At 32.3% G+C, this 21,108-nt stretch overlaps 1 protein-coding gene across 3 annotated transcripts in view; it reads right to left on the reverse strand.

The window, feature by feature from the left end:
- The window catches only part of TRIQK (triple QxxK/R motif containing), an 83,192-nt gene that overhangs the window by 23,469 nt on the left and 38,615 nt on the right, over positions 1-21,108 (reverse strand). For 2 of the 3 annotated variants that reach the window (XM_042923259.1, XM_042923257.1), the window contains exon 3: positions 15,083-15,164. In XM_042923259.1, the coding sequence (XP_042779193.1) occupies positions 15,083-15,143 (61 nt within the window). In that variant the 5' untranslated portion in view covers positions 15,144-15,164. The remainder of the gene's footprint in view (positions 1-15,082; positions 15,165-21,108) is intronic. The other variant, XM_042923258.1, reaches the window with a different exon arrangement.

Genomic DNA, 21,108 nt, shown 5'->3' on the forward strand with positions numbered 1-21,108 from the left:
AACTTAAAAAAATTAAAAAGTTCAACTCCTGATAGTAGGTTCAGTGATCCAGAACAGACCCTATGTTCACTTGACAGTTTTGGCTCACATGATAGGCAGCATTTTCAGCTTGGTTCCCTGATATGTGCTGTGAGAAGTATTTTGAAAGTAAAGCTGAAGTAGAAATATTACTCCCCTTACTTACTAAAATGGTAAATCAAAGGAAATGTACATTCCTGAAGAAGTTTCAGAGATTGACTATATCATCAAAACTAAATATACAGTCACACTGATTATTTCCACAGACCTATTTATTTTCTCACTGTGGCTAATTGGTTTTGAGAAACGAACTGGGTACTATTAAATTCAAATTTATGGTAGAATTTTCTTACTGTTCTTATAAGCAGAACATAAAAATCCTTTACCCATGGTCACAAATAGCTAATTATTCTAGCCAATGCATTTTTCTAGGTTCCAATCACAGATCCAAGAGACTATCTGCCTTTCCTGGAAGGGGACAGCAGTATACTTATAACCCTGCTTGAGAACTAGAACTGTCCGTCTCAGGGCCATGGTCTCATTCCAAGAGAATTTAACTGCCTCACTACTGCAAAATATATAACAATGACAATGATATGATGTTAGCCTTGGAGAAGACATGACAAATGTCTGAGATGCTTCATTCAAATACATGCATAAGAGGGAGAAGAAAGAACATTCTGTTAAATACAGAAACTTGCACCTAAATCTGATTTGGGGAGGTTCACTGATTTAGTGCATGTCAGGATTGTTTCCAGAAGAAAAGGCCAACTTGTCATACTTAACACTATATCTACCATTAAGAAAGGGACACAAGGCTGACTTACTGGCATTACTTGACAACATTCTTCTATGATCTATGATCCAAAATTCTTCTACTAGGTACATATTGTAGAGAAACTCTTATACATATGAACCAAAAAACAGACATGTCCAAAAATGTGCACAAAATGCTCAGAATAGCATTCATAGAAAAAAAGAAACTAAGAATGATCTAATATCAAAACCAAGAGAATAGACAGAAAACTGTTGGCATACATATACAAAGGAATGCTATAAAGCATAAAACATGAATAAACTATTATCAAAATTCATCAATAAAAATAAAACTCTAAAACATGATATTCAATAGAAGCAAATTACATAATAATATAGAGTATGGTTTCATTTATATAAAATTCAAAAATAAAGCAATATACTGTTTGACATATCTAGGGGGCATAAACAGACTTGTTACAAAATTAAGACAGTGCTTAATCTCTGAGGCTCAGAGAGTGTTAGTTACAATTGGAAAGGGGTATAAAGAGGGTTCTAAAGTACTGGTATACATCCAATTTTTAACCTGGATGATGGATACATGGTTGCTCATGCTGTTATCATGTTTTTTAAAACCTACACACATACTTTATATATGTAGAGAACCTGAAAAGCTGCTAAGGTTTAGTAGGGCATGGGACAATAAAAGCTTCTCCAGTAGATTGCTGTGCAAGCTACTCTACCTCTTAGAGTTTATAACATGGCAGAATAAACGAAGGCTGAAGTGCTTTTAGCTGTGACATAGAAATAAGCCTTTAGCAGGTCACCCCCAAAAAGAAGTGGCAGTCTCTAGGGTTTTGGAACAATGCCATGCATCCTTCAGCAGGTAACAGCTGCTAAGAAACAACTCCTGGATTGCTACCAACCTCTGATGGAGACTGACTACCTGGTCATGAGACTCTGGGACCATCTGGCCAGAGCTACCAGTTATGAATTGGAGGTTATCTAATTCAACAAACCATAAAATTGGGTGTACCATTATAGCAGTTAAAAAGATGTTTGTAGATGGCTCTTTATAACATGCTGACACCAGCTGGAAGTGGACTGTTATCCTTGGAGATGGCCCTAAAATACAACCCATGTTGGAAATCCTCCCAGTGGCCAAAGTTTGAGTAGTACATTTTGTTGTGCATTTTACCTAGAAAAAGAAATAACTTAAGAAAAGGCATAATATTACTTTTCCTGAATTAGATACTGAGACTGGCACCGGGTCAGTTTGGATTCTTCATGCCTATAGGTAAACAGACAACATGAAGAATCACAGTATCAGCTGGCATATTGGATGCTGGTTATCAAGGATAAAATGATTTGTTAATACATAGTGAAGGCCAAAAGAATTATTGAAAGATGTTAGGGAACTTCTGGGATAATCCCTTGTACTGTTATGACCAATAATAAAATTTCATGAAATTTCTATATAACTTTATAAATAGAGGAATCACCCAGAACCTTTAGGAATGAAGATTTGGGCTACCATTAAAGGTAAAGGACTAATCACAAGAAGATGCTTGGTAGGGACAAGATCCAGAAGGAATTTTGGAGGAGGGAAGTCATAAATAACAATGGCCAGAGCCAGCTAGAGAATGAGAATGGTAACCTGAACAACCAGTTTCTCTGTAAGACTGGCATTATCAGAATTTTGAAATATTTCTTCCTCTTCCTTTAGGCTGAATCACAATAAAAAATATGTCATTCAAGATCCTAGATTTCGAGAACAGTAGTCCCAGGCTTGGTTGGAAAGTGTGTGGATAGTTGTTGAAGATCTTTTTAGATCCTTTCAAGATTATTTCATTATAAAGGGCAGAAATCTGTCCTGAAACCATGTAAAACTAAGATGGGGGGGGGGGGGGGGGAGGGGGGGAAGGAAGTGAAAAAGGGAGGGAAGAAGAGAAAGAAAGAGAGAGGGAGACAGCAAGAAACTGATTAATTGATTAGTGTCTTATTCCAGGAGATAAGAGAAGAAGGAGTTCAATTGGGATTGACATGAACTTCAGTCTTGACTCTGAAGGACTTTGCCTTTCCACCACCAGTTTGTATTTCTTGTTTCACTCTAGAAACATGGCTATTGCATGCTCTGGTTCATATTCTAATAAAATGAAGAGCAAAGTGGAATGGATACTTTTCCCTGGGATCATTTTAATCATTCTTAAAAAAAAAAAAAATGATCTATCAAGTTGCTTCCAATTACAGAAGAATAAGATTCACCTAATAATATATGTCTAGTTCCCAATTCCAGCAACTTTAACAAATCAAACTAGCCTGCCTCTGATTTCTCCTGTTAAATATAGATTGAAAATATATACTTGAAAATTCATGGTACATAATCAACAGAATTTCCTGCTCCAAGGCTTAAACAGGGATTATGAATATCAAGTAAAAGCAAAATCATAACTAAAAAGTAAACATTGATGCAAAATAATTTTCAAATTACACCTGGGCTTTTTGATAGCAAAAATGGTTCCACACATATTCATAATTTTTACTTATATATACTTTGCAGGCAATCTGTGTAGTGTCTGCTATTTTAAAACAGAATAATTTCAAAAGTCATTTTCAGTTACAATTTCTAATCAGTAGATATTACCTGTGTCAAAATTTCCTTTCTTATTCCGTACATTAAAATATATTTAACTCTAGCATGGGTGCCATTTCTATAAAGAATCACAAGTAGATACAAAAACATGTATTTAATAAAAACCACAAATATTTTGGCACCTTAATATTGTCATATACTATTCCTCACATTACACTAATTTAGAAAAGAATAGAATAATTTATATGCTCTATTTAATTCAACATGAAAACCTATTTTATGTCATGAATCATTTCATATTTAAAGAAATAGTTTTAACTATGCCACAGTTTTACCGAGAGTTTTCTTAGTTTAATGAAAGAATAGATTACTTAACTGCTTTTGGCTTTTTGCTTTTCAATTCCTTTACTTGAAGCCCAGAAACAAGGCTGCATCTTTGCCCCTTGTTGATATTGCTGTCTAAGCTCATTATCATGTGAATATCTGGTTATTGTTTTATAAATGTTCATTTTTCAGAAGCTTGCTGTTTTTTTCTTTCTCAACAGTCGGCATTACACTAGCCACACTCATTATCATCATGTGGCAGTACTGCTCTTCCTCTGCCTTTGCTACTTTAAAAATTAATGCACTGTTATTTTCTGAATACTGCATAAGCTGCTTATGAGTACATTATGCTATCAAGCAAGCACATGCAGAAAAGCTTCCTAAACTGTTATTCTTTCAATGAAAATACAGCTGGTTCTGCTTCAAAGGCACATCTTTTCACCTGCAAATGGACTTGCTCCTACACTTATTCCTCAATTCATTGTCTTTTATTTGTGTCTGGAAATCTTTAATTGCCTTTAATTAGAAAAAAGTAAATTCAGTGCTTTAATCTTGCAAATACATTCAATCATAATTCTGTCTGGGATGAATACCAAGTTCTATTCACTGTCTGATCTCTATAACAAAGATATATAATTTATTGTCCATTTATAGAGACCACACCAATTAAGATACAATAGAAAAGCAAAGAGATAAGAGTCAAAATATTTGAAAAGAAAAATTTGCAATCTAAATTTAATTACTCAAATGAATTATTGGAAGATGAGTTATTTACAGCATGCCAAAATACTGACAAATAATAAAATTTGTTAATCAAAGTAAAGACTTATATTTCCTTCAACAGTTTTACAATAATTTCTCATCAACTGATTCAAATACCTCCCCTCTTCCTCAAAAAGCAAAACACTATTTGAAATTTTACTTTTCTCATCTTACCATATGATTACCATATGGTATTACCATACCACATTACTTGTATTACATATAAAAGAGCAATAAAATTTGGCATAAAAAATAATTTTCCTGCCATATGAACACAATTTTTAGTTACTATATTGTAAACTACAAATAACTGTGGAAAACTCATTACAAAAGCAAGGATCTATAGTCTTTCCTATGGAATCCTATAGTAAACTCCAGTAACTATCTCAGTAGACAATTGATCAGCATTTTAATAGCTGCGAAATGAATAAAATAAAAAAAATGGCATCATCACAGGCAAAAAAAAATAATTTAAATGTTAATCAAATTGTTTCAAAACTTATAAAACCAGCAACATAATAAAATACAGATAACAAATTAAAAAAATATATAGGTCCAGTGGATTATCATTGGTATAGTACAACTTTATATTTAGCCAGTCATACAAAATGATGTCATGTATTCTTTTAAAGAAAAAATAATAATGTATTATATATAAAAGTAAAAATTGCAGAAAGTAATTTCTCAAAATTATTTAGGGATATTTGAGCTAAGCAGAGGAAACTAGTAAATTAATTCCCCCCAAAAAATCCATGTAAACTTATTTTATAAAGGCAACTCAAACCAATACTTTTTAAGTACTTTGACAGAACAGCTTGACATTAATCATATATTGCAGAAGACACCCCCCCCCCCCCATCATTTAACATCACATTTAGTACTAAGAAACAAGTACTATGCTTTGGGTTGCTAGAAAGATAAACAAACAAGTTGCTCATAAGATATAAATTAATTTCTCAGGAAATCATATTAACAGCTTAGGTATGGAGAGAAAAGTAGTTGAGTAGAAGATATAAAGCATATCAATCTTATTTTGCACCTAGCCAAAACAAACAAACAAACTTTTTTTTTCTTTCTTCCCTTTTTATTTAAAGTAGCTTCTATGTGTAATGTTCCCTGGGGGATACAGAGATAGAATCAAAGGAAACCATCAAAAAATATCACAGGCAAGATAAAACACAAACTTTCAGAAAAGTTAAATAACAGTATATTTCAGTAAGTTTCCAAGTGAGTTAAAGACACTCATTTCAAGAGAAATAAAACACTTAAGACTAATATGAACAGAGTAGATTAAACAAAAGGTATACAGAATTTAATTACCTTAGAATTAGGGAGATTTTTTTATTGATTATTATAATCAATATAAGTACCTTCTATCATTAGAGGTGATCATCAGGGATGCAAAAAGTATGTATGTATGTATATATACTTAAAACAAGGAAGAAAGAAAGTGGTATGTGTTATCAGCCAAGTAAAATGTTTGAAGGACTTCCAGTTTTGAAAATAGGGTAGACAAAGCTGAGGTGGACGCTTCTCTTACATAAACACATAGAAACAGTAGTAAAAAGCCCATTGTGTAAAGCTACAGATGTTGAAGGTATACATATTTACATACACACATATACATATATTTATGATAATAAAAGTAAAAATGGAAATGTTCAAATGGAAGACAAAGGTAAAACTCAAAGCAAAACAGGTAGTTCTACTAGCTGATATCCTTTAATAGCCTTGGGTGGGGAGGTAGGGGGTGATGTATAGTGCCTGGTTTTAGATGTCAGGAGGATTGGAAATTGGCTTTTAAGTCATAGGCATGTACAGTACTACTGAAAGAAAAGAGCTGAAACTGAAATACATGGATAAAGTTGAGGTCCTCAAAAGATTAACCAAACCATACAAAAAAGACAGAAAAATAACCTGTACTTATTTGGGGAAATAGCAAGGATCATTTCTGTCTCCTTTAAGTCCTGGGTGTGGAGAAAAGATGTGTCACCTGTGAGAAATACAAATCCTAACCCTATCAGTCCCAAAAAAGAAGGTGTGAGGTCCAAATTGCAGGAATCTTAGGCCAAAAAATAAGTCTAGAATAACTGTCCCAAATCTATAAAGTCCCTACTGTCAGTAGCTAAATTAAACACTATTCTGTGAGAATATTTCACAATTCAGACTGCTGGAACTCTCACAGAGGAAGAAAACAGAAACAAAAGCAAATGACCCTCTACCGAAGATGAATACACAACACACACACACATACACACACACACACACATACACACACAAGAGGGCAGGGAAGACATAAAGCATAAAATGGTTGAAAAAAATGAAAGAAAAAGAAAATAGCATGAGGTACAATAAACCAATATAATAAATGGGAAAGTTGGTACCATAAGAAGGAATAGTGGAAGAATCTTAAAGAATATGTAAAATTGGTGTTTAAAATAATAAAAGAGAAAAGGCAAAGAAATGGAACAAAAAAGAATGAGTGTTTAAATGATCAAATGGATCTTTTATACATGATAAAAAGGTCGCTGAAATTATATACCCATGGATGCAAGTTAGACATAGTAGTAAATAAATGATTGAGAAAGAAAAATAATTTGTAAGCCCTAATCAAAGGTAAGATAAATCTGAGAAATGACAAACCCAAAATAGGATAGAAATTTAAAGAGAGAGAAAATATAACAGTGATTTTTAAGAGATATGGATATTGTAAATGAACACTCAATTTGTATATAATAATAACTCTCGAAGGAGACATTAGAGAGAAGAGGGGAAAGCCATTACTCAAAAGACAAAAAAAATCAGAGACTGAAATCCTTCTAGGACTTAAGAAAGACAAAAATCCTTAGGATGAAGCAGCACACCAAATCCTAAGTCTTTTTTTTCTTTTTACCAAATAAAGTAAGTATTTGCATTAAATTAGAGCTAAAAAACATTTAAGATAAAAAGAAAAATCTTAAACACAGGAATGAAAACTATACCTAAAATTAGACTATTGTAACACTTCTCATCAGAAATACCAGAAACAGAAAATGAATAAAACAATATTGTTTAAAGTTCTGAGCAGATACAAATATCATCCTAAAATTACATACCCAGCTAAACTATAATTCAAGTATGAGTACAATGTAGCAATACTGCCTTATAAACAGAGACTGAGAAATTTTTGTCACTAATAGATACTTGCATGAAGGCAAAAGTAACTTCACCAGAAGGCAGATGTGAAATACAAAAAGTAACAACAGCCAACATAAAGTTAGATCTAAGTAATTATTGGTAATTAAAACTAAAAGTAATAGCTGTAATAATTGAGTTTGTGCTGTTAAAAATGAGAGAAATAAAGTAATACACACAATAACATGAACAAGAGGAAGGAGTAATCATATAGAGTTAAAAATCTTTACATAGTCTTGGATAAATAAAGACATTAATAGACTTTAGTTTTCATTAAGTCAAATATATCACAAATATAATCTGAGGAAGTCAAGAAGAGGAAGAAGAAGATGAAGAAGATGAAGACAAAGAGAAAGGAGAAAGAGAAGGGAAGGAAGGAAGGAAGAAGAGAGACAGAGAGAAATGAAATGTAAATCTTTCAAAATTTGAACAATGAAAAAAAGTCCAAATTTTTTCAGGAAAGCTGTTAGGGTAGAGACCATCAAAGAAAAACCACAAGTAAAATTATGAAATAAAATTCTGCAAGTAGATCTAGATTTTTCATTCATAGTAAATGGTATAGAATTCAATTTGCTTGTTCAAAAACAAAGATTCTTAGGCTATATCAAAAACATAAAACAATGTTAAAGTTGAGACAAAAGTAAAGCAGTAGGAAAAAAATACCAGAATACTAAGCAAAAGAAAGGCATTTACCAATATTAATGTGAGACAAAAGACTCTAAGAAAAACCTTAAATGCATGTTTATAAATAAAAAGACCATTATTTAATAAAAAAAGAGAAATTACTAGAAATATATACAAATTTAGAAATGCTATGCAATAAAAACAGCCTCAAAATATACAAAGCAAAAACCAACAGAATTACAGACAATTAAGATCTCCATAGTCTTAGTGAAGATATTTTAATTCTCCTTCCTCACAGAAAGACAGCTCAAACATTCATTTGAACACCACAATTAACTTAGGCAGTAGTGCATCCTAATGTTAGAGAATACCTCTTCCTTTCAAGCACAGACAGAATGTTTATGAAATTGACCACATATTATGCAACAGAGAAAAGCTTAATATCAGAAACTGATATCACCCTGAAAGTCTTTGAACAAAAAATAAGTTTAAGAATCAATTAAAAATACATAAATGTATAAATATATATGAAATACATAAGTATATGAAATATATATGAGCTCAGAAAGCTCTAAATAATGTAATGATACCAATAATGCAATGAAAAAATCTAATTCATTAAATGAATACATTATTTTAAAAAGTTTAAAAAACAAATAGCAAAGCATTCAACTCAAATAATTACAAAAGAAAGAGAAGACGAATAGCAATGAAGGAAATTATAAACAGTAAAATTATGGACAAAGGAATAATAGAATCTATAGTAATAAAAGTTAATTCTTTAAAACATAAAAAAATTCAACATCACAGTTAATATTCATAAAAAGATAAAGTTAAATAACATCAATTAAAAATAGAAACTAAGATATTTAAAAAAAATTTTTTTTAATTTTTTACTGTTTATTTTATTTTTGAGACAGAGAGAGACACAGCATGAGCGGGGGAAGGACAGAGAGAGAGAGAGATGCAGAACCTGAAGCAGGGTCCAGGTTCTGAGCTGTCAGCACAGGGCCCGATGTGGGGCTCTAACCCACAGTGAGATCATGACCTGAGCCAAAGTCAGACGTTCAACTGACTGCGCCACCCAGGACCCCGATACTTAAAAAATATTTTTAAAAATTTATGCCCAACTATTTATGAATATATTTGAAATTCTTTTATTCAACTTTATCACTGAATGTAAGCTATCCAGAGTGGCTCAAAACTATAGATCTATTAATAGATCTATTTTATCTATTGATTAAAAAAAGAAGAGAGAAAGTAGCTAGAAATCTATTCAAATAAAAAGCCTCAGACAGGGATTTTGGTAGGGTGTTGTATAAACAATCTAGAAGGTTTTATTTCTAAATTTGTATAACCTATCCCAGAGGATATAAGAAGTATATTTCTCCAATTCATTATAGAAATCTTGTATGACTTTCAACCTAAAACTAAACAAAGATGGTAAGAGAATGGAGAGACATATGCCAATTACATTCATAAAAAAGGATGTTTAGAAAAATCATAAATTACTAGTAAACTGAAATCAATTGTGTATTTTTAAAAATAAAAACAAAGTAAGCAATGTAAAGATAGTTTAGAAACATCTATTCATATAATTTAGCAAAATATCAAATAATATTCCTCTAATAGAAAAAAATCTTCAATAAAATTCATTACTTTCATACATTCATACTTCATTACTTTAAAAAAGGAAAAAAAGTCTCTTAGTAAACTAAGAACAAAGGAGAATTTCCTTAGTTCAATGGCAAGTATGTACCAAAAACCTAGAACTAACATCACACATAATGGCAAAATGAAAACGAAGTATTTTCTTCAAAGTCAGGAATAGAATAAGAATATCTCTATTTCCACTTGAATATTTTCTAGTCACAATAGCAAAAAATTGAAGTACATGTCACTTCTGTTTAACTCAAAAAATCCAATAACTTTATAAAGAAAACGATGAAAATTTATTGAATATATCGACTATACGTTATTTAAAAGGATAAAATTGATATGAATTTCATGTATAAAGACATAAATTCTTCCCAAAATAATATATAAATCAATATAATTCCAATTTGGCCATCAGTGGCCTTTTTCATGACTATGTAAAGTTAATTTTAAAATTCACCTAAGAGGATAAAGAACAAAAAATAATTGAGACAAGTTTGAGGAGAGGCCTTGTTCTACCATTTGCCAAGACTTATTATAAAGCTGTAGCATTAAACAAGTAAAGTATTTCCAAAACAACAAGCAAGTTTAATAATGGAAAAATTATTATCTAGAAGATTATTATCAGTATATATAAAGAACTCAATACAATAAGATAAAAATAACTCAATAGTATTTCATTCAACTTTATCACAAAATTCATTCAAGAAACTATATGTGTGTATATATATATATATATATATATATATATATATATATATACACACAGATGAAAGGCAGGAAGGAAGGAAGGAAGGAAGGAAGGAAAGGGCAATTAAAAGTCCACTCACCAAAAAAAGGAAGAAAGAAAGAAAGAAAGAAAGAAAGAAAGAAATGAAGGAAGGAAGGAAAAGAAAGGAAGAGAGGAAATAGGAGCAGCAAAATATCCACAAAGAGAGAAATCAAAAGATCAATAAGTACAAGAAACGATTAACCTCAGCAAGTAACACAATGAAAACTAAAAAGAATGAATACAATTTCATGTGCGTGAGATTGGCAAACATTTTAAGTCTCCTGGTAACAAAAAGATATGGAGAAATAGACAACACTTTACTTTGCTTATAGGCCTATAAAATGGTACAGCAACTTTGGAGAGCAATTTAGCAGTTAAAAATGCACATATCCTATTACACAGAATAAAATTTCTGGTATTTGCCCAAAAGGAGAGAAGAAGAAAACTGGAGTAATATTTTGAGGAAACAATGGCTAACAATTTTCTAGAACATATTAAAGAAATGAATCTATAATATCATATGCCAATAAGAAAATAGAGATTTACAAGTAAATTAGTTGTATTTTTACAATTTACCTAGCACATAAATATTATTTTGCCTGATATACTTAATAACATATATTTAGAAAATATCTTAATTATGTTAATGTGGGGTTTTTTTGTTTATTTATTTTTGAGAGAGACAGAGACAGAGTGTGTGGGGGAGGGGCAGAGAGGGGGAGGTGAGAGAATCCCAAGCAGGCTCCACACTGCCAGCACAGCATGGACCCCGATTTGGGGCTCAAACTCACGAAACTGCGAGATCATAACCTGAGCCAAAACCAAGAGTTGGATGCTTAACCAACTGAGCCACCCAGGCACACCTGTTAAACAGCGATTTTTAAAATTCTCTTCCAATTTTGAAATAACTTATCTCTAGAATAATGCATGTGACATTAGGCAATCTTACTACCTAATTTTACAATATTATATCTGAAGAAATGATAACACCTAAACTATTTCCCCTTTTAGTCAGCAATATTTCAGAATATTCAGTTTTTATTAGGTTTATTGCCTTGAAAGCAAGAAGTTTATTTCATCTCAGTTCACTACACATTTCAAGATCATGCTACAGTAATTAAAACCCTGTCCGTTTAATGTGAAGATTCAGTGTCTGTAAGGTGTTTCCAGTCACAATGCCAGTCCATTTGATTCTTCCCTGAGCAAAGAATATTTAAAGAAAGCTTTTATCAAAGCCATTAATCACTATCATTTAGTACATAATTCAAAAGATAAAACTTTTAGCAGAAGATAAATATTAAGCAGTGATACTAAAACCATCACTCAAACAGCAGCACTGGTATCGCCAAACACCATTACTGAGTGACCATACAAAAATTATATAAATGAGATTTAGTAATAAGAGAACACTGAAAGTACATAATGCCGCTACTCTTTGCGAACGTTCATTAACTGGTAATTAAATTAGCTTACTGATAACTTTAATATTTACAAAATTTAATGTTAAAAAAACTACTATAATACTCATTTGATTTGTTATTGATACTTGTTTTCTTACCACCAATACTGAAATATTGGATAATTTTAGCTGCTTGATTCCCTCCTCACATTTTTGATAGGATGTGGGAAACATTTGCATAGCACTCCATTTAAGGGGGGACAGTGCCAGTGATAGATTTATCATCATTAGTATGAGCTCAGGCTTATGGTACTTTCTAACTCTGATACAGAAAATTAGAAAATCCTCCCTTGAGAAAATCCTTGAATGAGTCAATCTTTTTTTTTTTTTTTCAATTACTTAATCTTAACTAATTGGTTTATATTAATTAACTAGTCAATATCTCTTCTATTTCATTTCTTTGTCTTTACAAAAAAACTTATATATATTATAATATCCTGTACTATATGTTTGAGAATCTGAAGACTGCAGAGCATTATCCTTAAAAAGAGTGAACAAAAGTATACCCTCACTACTTGTGTTTGATTATGATTACCGTATTTCCAAAGTACACACAGGATAACTCATATCCATGCACCAGTCTGGTTTACAAACCAGTCTAACACTTCTCATGGATCTCCCAAGAACCTGGTGAGACAGTTGGGTCTTGTGTAGCTTATACTTTCAAGAGAAAGTAACACAGGAAAGAGAACTTTGTGTGGGAATATAATACACACCGCAGCACCCTCTGAACAATTTAGTGTAAGAACAGGCTGAGGCCTCACAATTATATTACTGTATCTCATTCTTCCTTGGCTCTAATAAATATGAGTAGAATTAAATAAAACAAAAGATATGCCATGTTTATAAAACAGAAGACTTTGAATTTTTAACGTCTATTTTCCAAAATTGATCATTAGATAAAATTCAATTTCAGTAAAAGCCTTAGAAGGCCTTTTTTTTTTTTTTTTAGTAGAAAAAATTCATCTATGGTGATAGAAATCAAAACAGTAGTTGCATATGGAAGTGGATAGAGAATGACTGGAAGCAGATCTGAAGAAATACCTGAGAAAATGGAAATGTTTTTATTAAAATTGGCATTTCTAGTTACATGAGTATATACACTTGTCAAAATTCTAAGAATTGTATATTTAAGAGTTTGTGAATTGATCCACTATATAGTTACTCTTTATGTGGTTAGCACATCCCATTTGATCAGACTTCAATCTGATAAGTTAGTCCTTCTTTTTAAACACATAAATAACATAACAACCCACACGATTTATTAACATCCTAAAAGTGAAGAATTAATGTAGTTAGAAATACTGTTTTTTAATTTGCTTTTATCTATCAGTTAAATGAGTTAGATCATTTCACAGGGCTCTTTTTAAAAAACAAATTTAATGTTTATTTATTTTTTAAAGACAGAGAGAGAGACAGAGAGACTGACCACAAGCCAGAGAGGGACAGAGAGAGAGGGAGACAGAATCCAAAGTAGGCTCCAGGCTCTGAGTTGTCAGCACAGTGCCCGACATGGGGCTCAAACCCACAAACCGTGAGATCATGACCTGAGCCAAAGTCAGATGCTTAACCAACTGAGCCACCCAGGCGCCCCTCACAAGACTCTTTTGATTTCAGTTTTTATTGTAATAGTGGTTTGTTTCGTTATTATTTTTGTCTATTTAGACTTCCTCTTTCATGAGTTGCCTCTTCATGTTTTGTACCCATTTTACTACTGGTTTCCAAAGTACTTTATTTATTTATAGTAGGGCTTTATTTTTCTACATATAAATTCTTCATTGGTTATATATATTCTAAATATTCTTTTCATTTTGCATCTCTTTTGTTTTATAGAAATATCTTTATGGAGTACACCTTATATATCACATTTATGAAATAGGTATTTGCTCTTTTGGTATGAATAATTTCAAATTATTTTCTGACTTCTCTTTGAACTTCTCTGTTTATCCTTCAGTTATTTAGAAGAGGTTTTCATTAATTATTACTTTTTTTATTTCCAAAGAAGTGGGAATGGGTGGGAATGAGTAGGAACATGTAAAAAGAAAAAGTGCAAGATGGGAATTTGTTTCTAAATTATTTCTAATTTACTACACTTTGTTCAAAGTTCTAGTTGTAGGATACTGATTCTTGAAAATTGAGTGGACTTTGTGACTTCATATGTAGGTAATTTTTTATAAATACTTCATGTAATCTTGAAAAGATTGGGTAGAAAATCTTGCACTTAGAGCACAGTCTAAAACAGATAAGCTTTCTGTTATTATTTTTAAGTTGATGAGTGGACTTTTCTCTAGTCCACCATTTTATTAAGGTAAAATTTTAAAGAAGAATTTCAAGCTTATCAAATTACTGCCATTCAGTCAACAAAATTAAAAATTTTCAGATGGATAAAAATAAATGATTTAATAGATGATAATGTTAAAAATAAATACTGGGGCGCCTGGGTGGCTCAGTTGGTAAAGTGTCTGACTTCGGCTCAGGTCATGATCTCGCAGCCTGTGGGTTCGAGCCCCACGTCCGGCGCTGTGCTGACAGTTCAGAACCTGGAGCCTGCTTCAGATTCTGTGTGTGTCTCTCTCTGTCCCTCCCGTGCTCATGCTCTGTCTCTCTCTGTCTCTCAATAATAAATAAACAATAAAAAAAATAAAAAAAATTTACTATATAAGAGCATCCACCCTTAAGAATAATAATACAATGTACTTTTGCTTTTATTAAATTAATAAAAATTATAAGAGCTTAGAAAAATCGCAAGTACACAAAGTGTATTTCTTCATTGGTAAGCAGGACTGCACTTATTTTTCGCTCTTTAAAAACTATATGGTCCTTCATTATTCATATTCTGTGTATCATATGTATTAGGGAAAAGTTATTTTCTTAATATCACACATAATTGATTTTTTCTTTATCTTAATTCACAGGAATGTATCAAAGGGAATTCAGTGCTTACCAATTTGCTTTCTGTACTGATCAACAGGAAGTTTTACAGTGGAGGCATCTTTTCTACCCATCTTTGATCTCGAAAATGCCTGCTGCAAAGAAAGAAGATAATTATGATGAAGTCCTAAAAAATCAAAAGGACTATCTACAAACTTCAGGAATAATTTATTCCATAAAACTCAGTTTTAAAGCAATGGGTAAAAATGTCTTTGACTTATTCCCTTTAGATATCAATAAAGAACACAAAAATCTTCCAAATAAATTATCGAGGATACAATTGCTGGTAATTAAATTTCCCAATTATTTGTTCTCGGTAACATTCATTTTTATCAAGTACTATCAATACTCAATTAAACCAAACTATTAGAGAGTATTATCTGTAAATGTGAAAGTCATGTACTGTTCATTCAGATAGGTGGGGGTTGTAGGCATGCTATTGGCAGAATGTTTCTTTCCAATTATCTACCATGTTACAAAATAAAAACTAATATTTGAATCTCAGACACTTTACATTTTGTTTTAAAAAGCATGACACAGTTAACAAAAGTGCCTAAATTTGAGTTCTAGATTTACTAATATTCTTATGCTTACTACATTATATGCACTGTTTGATTTAATCCACAACACAACATTCAAACCTTATTATTTTTATTGGATTTAAATATGTGGCAGATATATGTAGAATTTAAGAAACAAAACAGATGAGCAAAGAGGGGGTGACAAGAAAGAGAGGCTTTTAACTATAGAGAACAAAGCGATGGTTACTAGAAGGCGGGTGAGTGGGAGGATGGGCAGAATAGGTGATTGCGATTAAAGAGTGCACTTGTGATGAGCACCGGGTGTTGTATCAAAGTGCCAAAATCACTAACATGCAGATCTGAAACTAATATTACCCTGCGAACTAGATTTAAATGAAAACTTTAAAAAATATGTATGTGGCACAGATTACAACCTACTCACAAAAATCCAAATTCTCCTTTGTCTTCCTGGCACAGAGTTAAACTATATTTCCTAGCCTCACTTCAAATATATAATTGAGTAATTGCCAACAGAATATGAATGGAAGTACTATGTGTCACTCCCAAACCCGAAGATTAAAAACCTCCTTTGTCGACAGCTGCATTATCTTTCCCCTTCCAATTGGCTGGAATGTAAATTATCCCCCAATAAACCTTAAGGGTACATATTAAGAACATAGTACCTTGGTCAGCCTGTGGTAGAAGAGGATACTCTCTCTGACTTGTTTACCATCATAATACTCTACTGAAAGAGGAATGAAATTCTATTGTGATGGAGAATTTATATATGTTGGTGAAGTCTATTTATTACAGACTTAATTGTTCCCTGAATGACGCCTGGAAATTGCTCCTCGCTGTTTCTAATAAGGAACTACAAAATAAAGATGCGGTCAGACAAGAACTGGTCAATTCATAAGCAAAAATATAAAATGATAACGAGCTTGGTAATTTGGGGAATAACAATGTTGAAAATGCCAACTTCTTCTAAAAGCCAAATAGCAAGAAATAAAAGTGAGAAGGGCTTTGAAGAATAAAGGCCCATTAAGACTTCTCAGTTAGGGGCACCTGTGTGGCTCAGTCGGTTGAGCTTCCGACATCGGCTCAGGTCATGATCTCGCAGTTTGTGGGTTCGAGCCCCACGTTGGGCTCTGTGCTGACAGCTCAGAGCCTGGAGCCTGCTTCGGATTCTGTGTCTCCTTCTCTCTCTGCCCCTCCCCCACTTGTGCTCTGTCTCTCTCTGTCTCTCAAAAATAAATAAATGTAAAAAAAAAAAAAAAAAAAAAGACTTCTCAGTCAAAAAACAAGACAGAAAGAGAGAGAGAGAGCCGATTGGGATGTTCCCCTCACCTGAACCTATTGTTTCAGATCACAGACGCAGCCCGTATTTGGGTAGAAACAGAGAAGTGCAGGGGTTCTGTAACATAGAAAATAAGCAGATGTCTGGAAAAGAAATTGCAGTGTCACATGGAATTAACTAGAAATGGTAAGAAGGTTACTAAAATCTGAGGGAATTACATTTACAACGAAACCAACTTTGTCTAAAAAAGGTATGTGAATGAAAATCAATTCTTGGACTTCTAAACTTAAACCAACAGATTGCAGCCCCCAAGGAAGGCAAATTCTAGATTTGTAACATCCTCCTCATATGTGACCTGGAAGGAGAACCATCCAGAAGGGAGAGCCATAGAAAAAATGGGCAAGGGAACTTCTCTAAAAGGACCATAATTAGGATCCAAGCAAGAAATTTCTGTCGGCACAATGGACCTTCTCAGTGGCCTCATGCACCCTTGTGTACAGCAGGTTTCATGGTCATGCTGGGTCAGTGATTGCTGTGTTTCTCACCCTTCCCTTCCCTTTCTAAATGGGAGTGACTATAGGAGATATGAAGCAGTTATCCTCTGCTTTGCCATTAGGAAAATTTCATAGTCAGTAAACTTCAAGGAACCACCTTCCAACCTAAGAGGGAGAACTGTGCACTGGCTTGATCCTTGACTCTGTGCGGATACAGTAAGTGGGAAACTTTAAGATCAACCTACTAAAGAGGCAGGAAAGAGGATGTGCATGGCTATTTCACGACCAGAAAGGTGGACTATAGGAAAGATTGCTGGCTGCTTACTAAAATATATGTATACCTTTGTTTTTGCTTTGTTTTTGTTTTTGATTTTTCCCCTGAGCTCACTTGACAATTTTCCTTTTGCTGCTAGCTATGGGCATGTGACTGAGTTTCAGCCAACAAAAAATATAGATAAATTAGAGTTTTCTACTCCTAGAACTAACCTATAAAAATTTTCCATGTGTTCTCATTCATCTGGCTGAAATGGAGACGGCCCCCAGGATGCTACTGGAAATAATCTGATGAAGATGACAGAGCCTATGACATCCTGGATCCTGAATGACTGCATGAAGGAAAGCTACTCAAGTAACTTATTTTCTTCTTTCACACTGCTGTGACAACAGGAATCACTGCAGCATTTGAGCCTCTATACATTTTATATTTGTTTGTTACAGTAGGTAGTATCATCCTAACTAAAACAAGTATGTATAGATGTCTTCACATAAATTATTAAACTGTAATTTTCCTAAAGAGCATTATTACGGTTCTCAAATGCCAAATGCCTTTGAAATCTTTTCATATCAAACTGTATTGTTTATTTATATTTATGGTCACACTGAACAATCGTAACAGTGGTCCATAACACAGTAAAAGGCATCCCCAAATTAATAATTACCACTTATGTGTAAAAACATAAATTCAGTTAAAAAATATTTTTCTATCCATAATAATCTTCATATTTAATATTATGGTAATATTTGGGAATGTGCAAGGTAAGACAAAAAGTCAAATAAATAAAATCTTCACTTCCCATACACCATGTGGTTTAACTTTAAAATTTCAGAACTAAAACCAAGACATCACCTAATCCTATATTCTCACTTGTGATTATTCAGAACTTTAATACAAGCATCATAAAAAATATCAATAGATATATTATAATTTATTCATATAGCAACCATTTGCATAGTATTTTGCATTTATTAATTGCAAGGAGGAGTCAAGTTATTTTAATCTTGATTATGTGGGGCTAGAAAAATATCACTCCATTTTAGGAGAGAAGTTAGTTTAAATAAATACATACACGAAGCATTATTACCCCTTCAATTTAGTTTTGTCTGTTGCCTTCATGGAATAGCTTAAATTTTAAAAAGCAAATTACTAAGCCTAGCTACCCAAATGGTCACTCACTATGCTTCCCTTAATTCCTTCCTGGTCATTTAAACCAACATCCTAACAGAGATAACACTTTAGAGGCCAGTATTTTATTCATTCCTTACCTGTAGTAAATAAAAAAAGTAAGGGATCCATAAAAAAAATCTACCCACCAAAGTAAATTAGATTTTACTTTTTTTAAATTGTACTTTAAATAAACAAAGCGATACCAAAATATTTTTGGTGATACCCTATATTTTTATAAAGGCTTATACTCTGTGAATAGATACATTTTACATTTATATAACCTATGAATATAAAAACTTTAAAAGAATTTCAACCTAAGAGATACAATAGAGAGGAGCTAGTTTGATTTTTGTTCCTAATTTTTGTTCCTAATTATTTTAGTGACTGATAATCCTTAACCAAAATTTCAAAAATTAAACCTTTATTCTTTGAAATTATTCCATTCTTTATGTATTCTATTCTATTCTTCAAGCAAAATAAAATTTTACCAAATGTTGAAACAAACAAAAAAGGCCTAGAGAACACACACACGCACAAATGCCCTACATTTATTAGCTGTGACAAACACAAGAAGGTAGAAAAATATTTTCTTTTCTAATAAACACATTGAGGCTATTCTAAATGATGTAAAGAGATACCCATTCATGTGTATGGTGCAAACTGTCAATGCCTCAGACATCTAGAACCTCTAAAACGTTCTGACTTTTCTTTGTTCTTCAAAGCCTTGCAGCAATCATCATTCATTTCTATTGCTTTGATGGTTAGATAGCAAACTCCCAAGAAATCCAGGGAGACATGAGCACACAGAGCTGCAATTTCTAATAAGACAGCTATTTGCATACAAGATCAGCCACAATTTAAAATGTGTTGTGATAGATGCGGAAAGGGAATAACAGATTTATATTAGCATGTACAATACCGAGATTGTTTTCACAATTTAATTCCTTGGAGATTACATCTCATCACCTTCTTTTATAAAGAACACCACATTCCCTGAGGAACTAACTTGCTCTGAGACCCAGCTAAACTAAAATATGGATTAATAAGATAATATTTATTATTTATGAATTTTGCTGTAGGAATGATTTCAGATTAAATCATCAGAGAAGTTTTTAACATTCTTGAAACTTGATAACACATACTTAAGGAAGAAAAATGCTAATTTTATTTAATACCTAAATTGCATATTAAAATATTTCATAATTAATTTGTATTTAATTAAAACTTTACACTCTTCAGGACTTCTCAGATTAAAGAGAGTGTTTTTGTTTTTCATATCCTTTCTTAACCTGAATTTTACACAGCAATTTGCCACACGTATTTTTAAGTACAATATGTGACCTTTAAAAACAAACAAAGGTAGTGCAATATTCTATCGCATTCCAACAAAGTTATTTTATTGTTCATTTATACCTTTTTTATGAAATCCAGAAAGAACAAGTAAAGAAATAAGGAACCTGAAACCTTCACATATGTCTCTGCTTCCAGAAAGAGCATTCATTCCAGACTGTGACATTTAAATACAGATCAAAACACAGATTATTAAAAAAATTCAACCCATGACCACAGAAAAAATAATAATCTCAGTTTTTAAGGCTAAAAGACCCTTACTTAAAAAAAAAATCTTACTTAAGTATGACACTATAAAGAGTCATAAAAGATGTTTAGTTATGGCTGAGTCAGAATTGGGAACCAATCATGAAAATACAATCTTATGCCAGATGTTGGGATGAACAAAGTAGTAAATAAAGAATGCATTTGTCCCTCATCTGGTGCATTCACTATTTCCAGAGTGATGTTTTAAAAATTCAAAGCTGATTACATAAGTAACATATAAGTTATCCAAATAATAACCCATTTCCCATATAAAGCAAAAACATTTAAAAATCATCAATAACCCAAGTTGTCATGTGTTCCTTACCCATGTTCTGGTGCACTATCAAACTCAGCTTTTAGTTCCATGATTTTGACAAGCTCATTCACATTTTCATGAATTTACCCATGCTCTGAAATGTACTTTAAATGTTACTTCCATATTCCCCCACTTGTGGAATCTATGTTTTATTATTTCAAGCAAGGGCACGTAATTCAGATCTCTAGAGAGAATTATCCACGCTTAAAGACATGAAAAAAAAATAGGTCATTTGGGAGACTATCAAAATGTGACACAGCATCCAAGCAGACAATGTATACTTTGACCTACTGTAATACTGAGATAATTTATTATAAGCAGGAATAAATTCCTACTATGTAAAACTAAAGAACTAATCAGTGGTCTTCCTA

Source organism: Panthera leo, chromosome F2, assembly GCF_018350215.1.
Source record: "Panthera leo isolate Ple1 chromosome F2, P.leo_Ple1_pat1.1, whole genome shotgun sequence".
Lineage (NCBI taxonomy): Eukaryota > Metazoa > Chordata > Mammalia > Carnivora > Felidae > Panthera > Panthera leo.